The 10,824-nt window shown below is 34.5% G+C and overlaps 1 protein-coding gene across 1 annotated transcript; it reads left to right on the top strand.

The window, feature by feature from the left end:
* Nucleotides 1-1,483: 1,483 nt before the first annotated feature.
* On the top strand, nucleotides 1,484-6,581 carry LOC109338759. The gene is made up of 6 exons (XM_019576063.1): nucleotides 1,484-1,891; nucleotides 2,061-2,128; nucleotides 2,280-2,520; nucleotides 2,580-2,757; nucleotides 2,916-3,011; nucleotides 3,115-6,581. Exons 1-6 carry the CDS (start codon nucleotides 1,484-1,486, stop codon nucleotides 6,579-6,581), a joined length of 4,458 nt encoding a protein of 1,485 aa, XP_019431608.1.
* The last annotated feature ends 4,243 nt before the right edge of the window (nucleotides 6,582-10,824 follow it).

Below are 10,824 nucleotides of genomic sequence, written 5' to 3'. Positions count from 1 at the left end.
AACTTCCAAGGGACAATTGCTTTCCCTTTTAAAATCTACACCACTAACATTGAGTCACATTCCAACAAAACCTTACGCCATCCATTTTTGTGAGAAAATTCGATAGCCAAAATAGCAGCTTGTAATTCTGCAAAGAGAGCATCCCGGACTTTGATCCAACATAGTTTGCAAAACAAGTCAAAAAAGCACTACTATGATTCCTAAAGATTCCTCCCCGCCAGAATGTCTTGGAGCACCCTGAGCAACACCGTCGATGTTGATATTAACTCTTCCCCAGGCTGGAGGAGACCAAATAAGTGTGATATTTTAATATGCATATTTTAAAGAATAGTTGTATATATTTTACTATTAAAAACGGTTACTTTTATAATATAAATTTTTTTATGAGTTAATTATTAATTAAATAATAAATGGTTATAAATTTATATCCATAATGAGAATTGCTCAAAATTAATAAAACAAAAATAAATTAAATAAATCATAAATCAAATAAGACTTACAATTCTAATAATTTAAGTAGATTTCATGATTTTTTTATAATATATTTTTAAGAACATATTCCTAGTTTTAAAAAAAAGTATACAGAACCTTGAAGAAGAAAAACATTCCTATGTTGTACAAAAATTTAATATATTTTTTTATTTGATGTAATTACGACCAGAAATTATTGCTATGTTTATTAAATAAACATAAAAAATTGGTACACATGTATACTAGAAAGAATTGTGGCTTTGTTTATTTTGTTCTGTAATTTGGCTATATTGTTGACATAAAAATAAAAAAATTAAACATTTGAATTATGCATTATTAAATTGCAATCAACATAATTTAAAAATAAAAGTTAATAGAGTATTTTAATGATATATTCAAATTTATGAATATAATTATTGTATTCAAATCATATAATTATGTAATTTCTTGACTTTATAATATTTTAACTTGTAACCTTTGAACACTAACAGTAGAATCTTTGAACACCTCAAATAAATAACAACAATATATTAATTTAGATAGTAATTTCAGAGAAATAAACCTCAGTATATACCATTAATAAATGAAATTAAAATAAAATTGGTACCAGAGTATAATAGAATGAATACTGGCCATGTGATTGTGTGTTGTAATTACGCTTATGTCTATAATCATGAAAAAAAATGTTATAATTATATATTTTTAAATTGCATCCAATATTCTTTAAAAGAAGTTATGTCATCATTATTAGAATGAAACCCGTTACTCTGTTAGGGTTTGTGAGAAGATGAGTTCCAAAATTCTCGCTCCTGGGAAACTTGATGCTTAATCCTCTTGGTTTTTCTTCTCTTTCATGTGTGTGCGTTTCTCTACGCTCTGTTTGGGGTTTCGCATTCTCCACTGGTTTATCTTCTTCGTGCGATTCTCTGCGCTCTGCTTTGGGGTTCCTCTGGTTTTCTTCTTCGTGTCTGTGCGTTCAGCTTCGGTTTCCTCTACTCTGTTTTAGGGTTCAATGAAGGCTCTGGTCCCTACAATTCTGTGGGGATTTCTGGACAGGCTTTCTTCTTCTTGCTTAGAGCCAAAGGCAAACTTTGTTGCTACTACTCAGAAAACGAAATCTTTTGCACAAGCGGTAACAAATTCGGCCCATGTTTCTGTTTCGCATCTGCCACAACCCTGCTTAAAAAGGGACGCCATTGCCATTAAGATCATTGAAGTCGACTATCAAGCGGGTCTTCAAAGATGCAAATCGCATCTCCATGGGAGACTGGTTCTTGCTAAAGGCGACAAGCCTCTGAAGTTTGTTGAGTTAAAAGAGAAATTGACATCTCTGTGGAGTAAGATTGGTAAGTGGTCAATAATTTCGTTGGGAAAAGGCTTCTACGACTTCTCATTCTCATTGCCGGAAGACATGAGAACTGTTTGTTCCATCGGTTCATGGAGCCTTAAACTAGGTATTCTCCATATGTTTTTATGGTCCCATGATTTTAATCCTAATTTGCAACGGCTGTCTCACGCCCAATGTTGGGCTAAAATACATGGTTTACCCCATGAGTATTGGTGTCCTCGTATTATTTTTTCGATTGCAGGGGGAATTGGTATACCGATATCCCTGGATGAGGGTACAAGCAATCGAACCTGCAGCCATTTTGCTAGAGTATTGGTAGAACTGAATCTTAAATCTACTCTTCCTGATCAAATTCTGGTCGAGAGGGAAGGCTTCGTTTTTTTTTCCAAATTGAATATGAGAGTCTGCCGAATTTCTGTGTTGGCTGTCATACTATTGCCCATAGTGTGGGGAATTGCAGAAGGCTGCCCAAACAAAAATCAGAAGCTAAAGCTCTTGAAGCTCACAAAAATGGGGCTAGAAAACAACCATTAGTTGAAGTGGTTCCTCAAATCCCGGTTAATAACGATTTGTTCATCAACCTGGAAATAGATGATCGGAATAACAATGATCTTCATGGTCTGGAAAGGGTGGAAATCTGTTCTGAAAGTAACTCTAGCATTCATTTGGAAGAGGATCTTATTGTTCCTGCTTCGGTTCCGGCTAGTACTCATATGCATGAAAATGTACTCAACTTATTCAACAAGTTACTCCTGTGCAGATTATGAATGATCATGACAATACGGTGGTTGCTAACGATTTGAGATTAGTTGGTAGGCTCTGGGATGATGATTCTCTGGATGAAGAATGGGAAGAGGAAAGTTTCACTAATGTGCTTAGTAAATCCCAAAAGAAGAGGTTAAAGAAGAAGAACAACATTGAAAATTCTTACAATACCCGTAAGGGTGGCCTTTCCTATAGTGTTCAATGAAGGTCCTCTATTGGAATTGTAGAGGTTTTGGTAGCCTAAAGACTAAGCTGGTGCTTTAGAATTTTTGTGTCACCCACAAGCCGGACCTAGTGTTTATTTCTGAACCTATGATTCCGATTGTTTTAGTTAGCTCTACTTTTTGGAATTCTCTAAACCTTGATCTTTTTGTTGTTAGTAATAGAGGTGATGTTCTTCCTAATCTGTGGGGTCTTTGTTCCAGGGGTGTGGTTCCCCATGTGCTTTTGAGCACTTCTCAGTTTCTAGCTATTTCTGTTACTCTTGATAATAAGGTGGTTAATGTGTGTGTTGTTTATGCTCATACCAGCTATACCAGCTTTTCCTGGTCCTTGGTGTTTTATTGGTGACTTCAACGCAGTGGTTGGTGCTAATAAATGTAGAAGCTCTAGAGTTCTGGCCAGAATCCCATCCGAAGAATTCAAAGTTTTTATTGAGAATGCTAATCTCCTTCATTTACCTACAAGAGGGGCTTCTTTCACCTGGTCTAATAGGAGAACAGGGTCTGCTCTCACTGAGAAGCGGTTGGATAGATCTCTTTGCAATGAAACTTGGCTGAATCTTTGGTCTCAGGTTTCCTGGCAGACTTTGCCCAGAAGCTCTTATGATCATCATCCGCTTTTATTTTCTGCTTATCCTGGTTCTCCTCCTCTCTTCACTCCTTTTAAATTTCAAAAAATGTGGCTTCTTCATCTTGATCGCAGGAGAGTCATTTCTGAAGCATGGAGGGCGAACTTTTCTAGCGGCCCCATGTACATTCTTTCTCATAAGCTGAAACTTTTAAAAAAAGATCTTAGAACTTGGAACAAGAGGGTTTTTGGTAATATTCATCATAAATTTAATAACGCTTTGTCTAATGTAGATCTCATCCAAACCTACATTGTTGATATTGGCCCTAATCCTGAGTTGTTGGAGCAAGAGGATCAAGCTCAGAAGGCCTTATTCCATGATTTGGGGATAGAGGAGGTCTTTTGGAAGGAAAAATATAGGATCAATTGTCACATCCATGGCGACATAAATACTAAGTTCTTTCACAGGGTCACGAAAATCAGACAAGCTACTAAAGCTATGTCTATCTTGATGGACGACGAAAAGATTTTATATAATCAGGATGATATAGCTAATCATGTCCTAAACTACTACACTGATCTTTTTGGCTCTACCAATAATATTGCTCGTAATGATTTGATTCAGTCTGTGATTCCTTCTCTTGTCTTTGACGATGAGAATTTGATGCTCACCTCTATTCTCTCTCATCAAGAAATAAAGGATGTTGTTTGTGGTTTAAATGGTGATGGTGCCCCTGGTCCGGACGATTTTGTTGGTTGTTTCTATCAGGCTTTTTGGGATATAGTGGGTAATGATGTTTGTTGCTCCGTGACCCAGTTCTTCACCCAGGGTTGGATTCTTCCTAACATGAACTCTAATTCGGTTATTCTGATTTCGAAAAACAACAATGCGGTCAAAATTGATGATTACAGACCTATTGCTATTGCCAACTTTAAATTCAAGATTATCACCAAGGTTCTTGCTGATAGGCTGTCTATTATTGCTTTTAAAATCATCTCTTCTCAACAAAGGGGTTTTATCAGGGATAGGAAGACTCAGGAATGCATCTGTCTTGCTTCTGAAGCAATCAACCTTCTTGATCATAAAACTTTTGGGGGTAATATGGCAATAAAGCTTGATATCAAAAAGCCTTTTGATATAATTGACTGGGATTTTATTACTTCCACTTTGACTGAGTTTGGCTTTAGCGTGCATTTTACCAACCTCATCAAGGTAATTCTAAGTTCTGCTAGACTTTCTTTCTGTGTGAATGGTCATATGGTCGGGTTCACAAATTGTAGTCGGGGGGTTAGGCAGGGGGATCCTCTCTCTCCCTTGCTATTATGTATTGCTGAGGATGTTTTCAGTAGGGGCATCATGAAATTGGTGAATGATAGAAAGTTGAGTCCTATCTTTGGTCCTAACATGCTTCACTCTCCCAATCATTTTTTATATGCAGATGACATTATGGTCTTTTGCAAAGGCACAAAGAGTAATTTACTGGCTATGAAATCTCTGATTCAGAACTACTCTTCGGCTTCAGGTCAGCATATTAGCGTTGATAAGTGCCAATTCTACATCAAAAATGCTCCGGCTAGGAAATTGTCCAACATTTTCAATTACTTGGGTTTTCGGCAGGGATCTCTGCCATTCAATTACCTAGGGGTGCCTCTTTTCACTGGTAAACCTAAAAAGTGTCACCTTCAACCTATTGCTGATAAAATTCTTCTCAAATTATCTACTTGGAAGAGTTCTCTTCTATCTATTATGGGTAGGGTTGAGTTGGTCAAATCTATTTGTCAAAGCATGTTGGTTTACAGTTTTCATGTCTATAAATGGCTAGCTCAGTTATTAAAATGGGTGGACTCTAAGATGAGAAACTTCATCTGGTCTAGTAACACAGAGGTTCGGAAAATTGTTAATGTTGCGTGGAACCAAGTTTGCTCCTCTACTTCCTTTGGTCGGCTCGGTCTTAAGTCTATTAAGCTTATGAATAAGTCAGCCTTATTAAAGTTGGCTTGGGATATGTTATCTTCTCAGCAAGAGTGGGCTTCTTTCTACAGAGAGAGATTTTGTTGTAACAGAATTGTCCCTCCTAGGTACCACAAGTCCTTTATTTGGCCTGGTATTAAGGACAACTGGTCTATGGTGGTCATGAACTCTAGGTGGCTGGTTGGCGATGGTAGGAACATTAATTTCTGGACTGATAACTGGTTGGGTGAGACTCTGGTCGATGCTCTTCATATCCCTACTCATCTGTATACCTCTTTGAAGGCTAAAGTTGCTGATTTCATCTCGGGTTTCAATTGGGTTATCCCTCTTTCTCTTTTGCTCAGGTTCCCGGAAATAATTTCTAAAACTAAGGATATCCCCATTGCTAACTCCCGGGATAGATTCATTTGGCAGAACTCTTCAGACGGTATCCTAATTGCTAAGTTAGCTTATGATAGCCTAACTCACTCCAACAGTCCTAACCATTGGCGTAATAACATCTGGTTCAATTCCATCCCTCCTTCGAAGTCCTTTATTACTTGGAGGCTCTTGAATGGAAAAATGCCTACTGATGATAATCTTCAAAAACGTGGCTGCTATATGGGCTCTATGTGCTGTCTTTGCAGATCTAACACTGAAGGCTCCTCTCATCTCTTTTTGACTTGTCCTTTTGCTATTTACTTGTGGAATTGGCTCGGTTCTCATCTGGCAATCTCCATTGATACTTCTTTTGTCACAACTTTATTTTCTATCTGCAATAATAGTTGGAGTAAGCAAATGAATGAGATGCTCTCTGTCTGCATTATCTACACTATCCATACAATCTGGCTTTGTCGTAATAAAAACAGATTTGAGGACAAGATGATCTACCTTGCTCAGGCAATTTCCAGAATCAAAAGGGAAGTTAATCTTTCCGATACCCTCTCTTCAGCAACTGGTAAGAACTCTCTACATGAATTTTGCATGTTTAAAGCTTTGAATCTGTCGGTTAGACCCTGCAAGTCTCCTTCAATAACCGAAGTGATCTGGTTACCTCCTACTCAAAATTGGATAAAAATCAACACAGATGGTGCGACTCACGGTTCCCCTGGTTATTCTGGTGGGGGTGGGATATTCCGTGATCATCATGGTAATTTCTTGGGTGCTTTTGCAACTTTCTTAGGTATTCATTATGTCATTTTTGCAGATTTCAGTGCTGCTTTAATATCTATTGATTTAGTTGTAAAACAGGGGTGATCTAATATTTGGTTGGAGTGTGACTCCTCTATGGTCGTTGATATTTTCAACAGCAAAGCCTCGCCTCCTTGGAAGCTGTTAAATAAGTGGAATGTCTGTAAAACTTCTATCACTAACCTGAACTTCAAAGTTTCTCACATCTTCAGAGAGGGAAACAAATATGCAGATAAGTTAGCTAATCATTGTCTAATTTATGGTGGAATGTATTGCCTTTATTTCTTAATGAGGATTTTGCTAGAAACAAGTTAGGTCATCCTAACTTTAGATTTAGAAACTTGTAACCTTGTTTCCTTGTAATCCTTCTTATTAATCTATTTCCGTCAGTGCCTTGCACTCTCGGTTTATAAAAAAAATTAAAAGAAGTTATGTTATTTATGATAGTAACAATATTTGTTACACTGGAATTGATGGTTGGTTTGCTTTACAATTTATCATTGATGATTAAGATTAAAATTAGTTAATAATTATATGATCATCTAAAAAATCATGTAATTTATATTTTAATATTAATTGATGAAATAAAATCAAATTATCCTTATTAATTATTATCATTTATGACAGTAACATAAATTTTCACCTAAGTCCCCTTTATACATATATATAACAATTAAGCTTTAATATTAATAGTTGATGTTAGCTAAATAGATTGAATAACGTTGTAATCATTTATCATCAATCATGATTATTGACGAAATATTAATAGGTAAATTAAATCTTTACTAGTTATTTACATAAATATATATTGTTTATATATGTATATATGAATTAATATGATAATAATTAGAATAATTTAAGAAATTATTGGATAGAAAAGACAGTTATTTATAAAAATTATATTTTAATATTATAATATTTAAAGGTAATAAGTAGGTAATAGGTGAGTATATGTAACTAACGATACAACGATAAAAAGATAAAAATATCAAAAGAATCATAAGATAATATCATTAAGAACATAATATATGATAAGTGTTATGATAAGTATAATTATTCAAATTAAAGAAAAGATAACTATCATAGAAAATAATATTGAAGAATATTAGTCAGTAGATTATTTACATAAAGATAAATACTATTGGAAGAAATAAAGGTAAATTCATTTGTACCTACACCAACAATTGTGAATTTATTAAAATATAAATAATATTTATAATTAGTATATTTTTTAATAACACTTTTCACACAAAAAATCACTTTCTAAAAGGAGAAAAGAACTTTCATGTACATATTTTATTTGTTTTTTTCTTTTATTTTAATATTTTTTGTTTTGTTTTCTAAAAACTGCAATTTATTTACTATTTAACAAAAAAAAACTCTTGCCACATTAGCAAGTGACATATGTCAATACCTTATATAAAATTTTCATCTAAAAAGTTCTCTACCTCTTATTGTGCAACCGCATCTCACACATAAGATGAAAAATTGTTTTTAAATTTAAAGTATACATTTTGTGATAATATCATTTTTCGTGTGTTTAATGTCAATTTTTGATGTATAAAGATTTGTATATTGATTTAAGATTATATTTTTTTATTATATAGTTTAGTTTGTATTATATTGTAGTTAAAAGTTTCAATTTGATCCATTAGAAAATGGATTCAAGATCACAACTGTAATTGAATCAAATCTTCTAACACTACCAAAAAAAGGCGGAATGTCCACACTTCGGTAACCACGTCTCTGTAAAACGTGGCTAAAACGTTAAATTTTTTCTAATTTGCCAATATACTAGCTGGACCCTGGTCCCGTTTGTTTCCTCTAAATAATCAAATATCAGGTTTGGGTTAAAGATTGAGACATATAACATGGTCTCTCATTTCTTCTACTCTCTCTCACATTCCTTCTACTCTCTCTCTCTCTCTCTCATTTCTTCTACTTGCCCTCTCACTGTTTCTCATTTCTCTGCACAATCTTCTTTTCAATTCTCTACTTCCTCTCTCTCTCGCACGCTTCTTCCACCATCAACGTCTTCTTCTTCGTTCCATATTGAAGTTTTGCCATCATCGTGAGCTCAACATTCTTATATCCCGTTGTTCAACAATGATCCTTCATCGTTAAATGCTATCTTCTTCTGAAGATTTATAAATCGTCTTCTTATTTGAATCGGCCTCACTCTCTGTTTTGTTCACGTCATTCACCATCTTCTTTGCTCAATGTGGTTGTCAGTACCAACTCAAATTGAAGCTTATTTTGAGGTTCAATTCATTCCAATTTTGGTAAGAAATCCCTAATTTCTTGATTCATCTACTACATTCATTAATCCTAAATTTCTAATTGTATTTGTTAATTTTCTACTAATTTCCACAAATATATACAAATCCCTAACCTCTGAGTTTTTAAGTGAATTATTTTTCCCAAATTGTTTTATTTATGGTTCACAGAAGGTTCAATGGCATTGGATGTCTTCTTAATTAGGAACTATTGGTAATAGATTTGCCAGAAGTATGTCAAGATAATCCTAAATGACATTAACATTATGTGAAAACAATGTGATATGATAAGTATACAAATATTTTTAATTGTATATATGTCTTCTTGTACAGAATCCTCTCAAGTTTATGTACATAATTGCATTGAGCTTTTAGAAGAGAAGCTACAACAATCCTCATAAGTTGTGCCTCTCTGTTTTTATAATGTAATCATATTCGAGATATTAATCATCTTAGCTATGAACATATTGTCTTAATATTAATACTCCTTATAGATGCACTCCAATTTAGAACATTTTGTTTCAGTTGTACATCCTTGAATTTATATTTTCTTTTTGGGCGAAGGTTGCAATGCGCCATTTATGTTATGTTTTGATGCTAGTGTTGTTTTGTTAGACTATTAGGTAGTGAAGGTATTCATTCACGTGTATTAGTTACTTTATAACACTCTCCCGGAGAAAGTAAAGCATAAATTGCCATTTATTCTATGCAAATTTTCCTCGTTGGTAAAGTTAGTGTGTGCTTTTATGCTACTTGAACCTTTTCATTGTGAATGGATTTGTCTAAGATAATAAGCATGTTATTTATGAGATTCTATGTTCAGGTCTGTGTCACTATTCCTTATCTAATGTTTGTTTTACTGGTTTTGAATTGGAAGCACTGATAGATAGGATCAGACTTGTATGTTAGTCTTCACAATTGTCTTCGGTGGCCTCCAAAACTAGTCTACAAAAAATTTAGTCAAGTATTATACCATCAAGAATGACCTCCAACCAGGTCTCTAATAAGACCTAATCAGATATCATACCAAAAAATAACACAAATGATGGTTCTGTACTAGTGTGCCAAGTCCTCAATTTGCAATCCCTTCAATAATTCCAAATTACTGAAATCCCAAAATCGGTTTCAAGCCTCGAAGAGAAACTAAGCATCAGCGGGTCAGTAACAACCTGATTCAAACTTCTGCAGACCAATAACCAACCAGAACATTACTGTCATTGACCAAAAGCTGTGTTTTCAATGGGAATTGCAACTAAACATGGCAGTGGCATCAGCAGCCCTCACAAATATGGTCAGCAATGACAACCTAGCCTCACTTTTCATCCTCAAATAGGATGATGACCCATATCTGTTAGCCAATAATTGGAACCAAATATTGAATAAGAAAGTACACAACAACTATTCATAGCACTCCAAAATTACAATTAGAAGTGCCTGATGCACCTGAATTATGTGTGGTTGTGCGTATGCTACCACCAATAAGAGAAGGGAAGAAGAAGTTCATTCAAATCCACTAAAAGGAGAATGTAGAATAGATGCACAAAATAGGGAAACACCATATGCTATATGTAAGAGTAAATATCACAATCTACATGCTTAATAGAGTGAGAGCTTACTCTTTGTACCACAATTGTTGTGTTTATACTCCCTTTCTGACTTTGTAGAATCTTGATATTAGCAACCTTGCTAACGCCCCAATGGCCATGTATACTAACTTATTCTATTGGTCAAACATCTTCATTATTATTACTTATGTTTTAGCCTAAATGTTTGTAATTTTCTTGCGAGTGTTGTCTCTTCTATCATGTTTCACTAAGAGATTATTATATTTCATTACCTAGTAGCCCTCTTGTTGGAAGCATTGGGCATCCCTGCTTTCCAGAAAAGAAACCAGTATTTTATGGTCATCATGGTGTTGATCAACTTAGAACGCAAATGCAACGTGAGATGGTATGCTATCTAACTTTCCTGTTTATATTCTTGGCCAATGTTTTTAAAATGTCTGTTGAATATATGATTTATTTGCCTTATTT

This window comes from Lupinus angustifolius, unplaced genomic scaffold (genome assembly GCF_001865875.1).
Source record: "Lupinus angustifolius cultivar Tanjil unplaced genomic scaffold, LupAngTanjil_v1.0 Scaffold_40_41, whole genome shotgun sequence".
NCBI lineage: Eukaryota > Viridiplantae > Streptophyta > Magnoliopsida > Fabales > Fabaceae > Lupinus > Lupinus angustifolius.
This window is presented reverse-complemented; position numbering and strand designations above follow the sequence as displayed.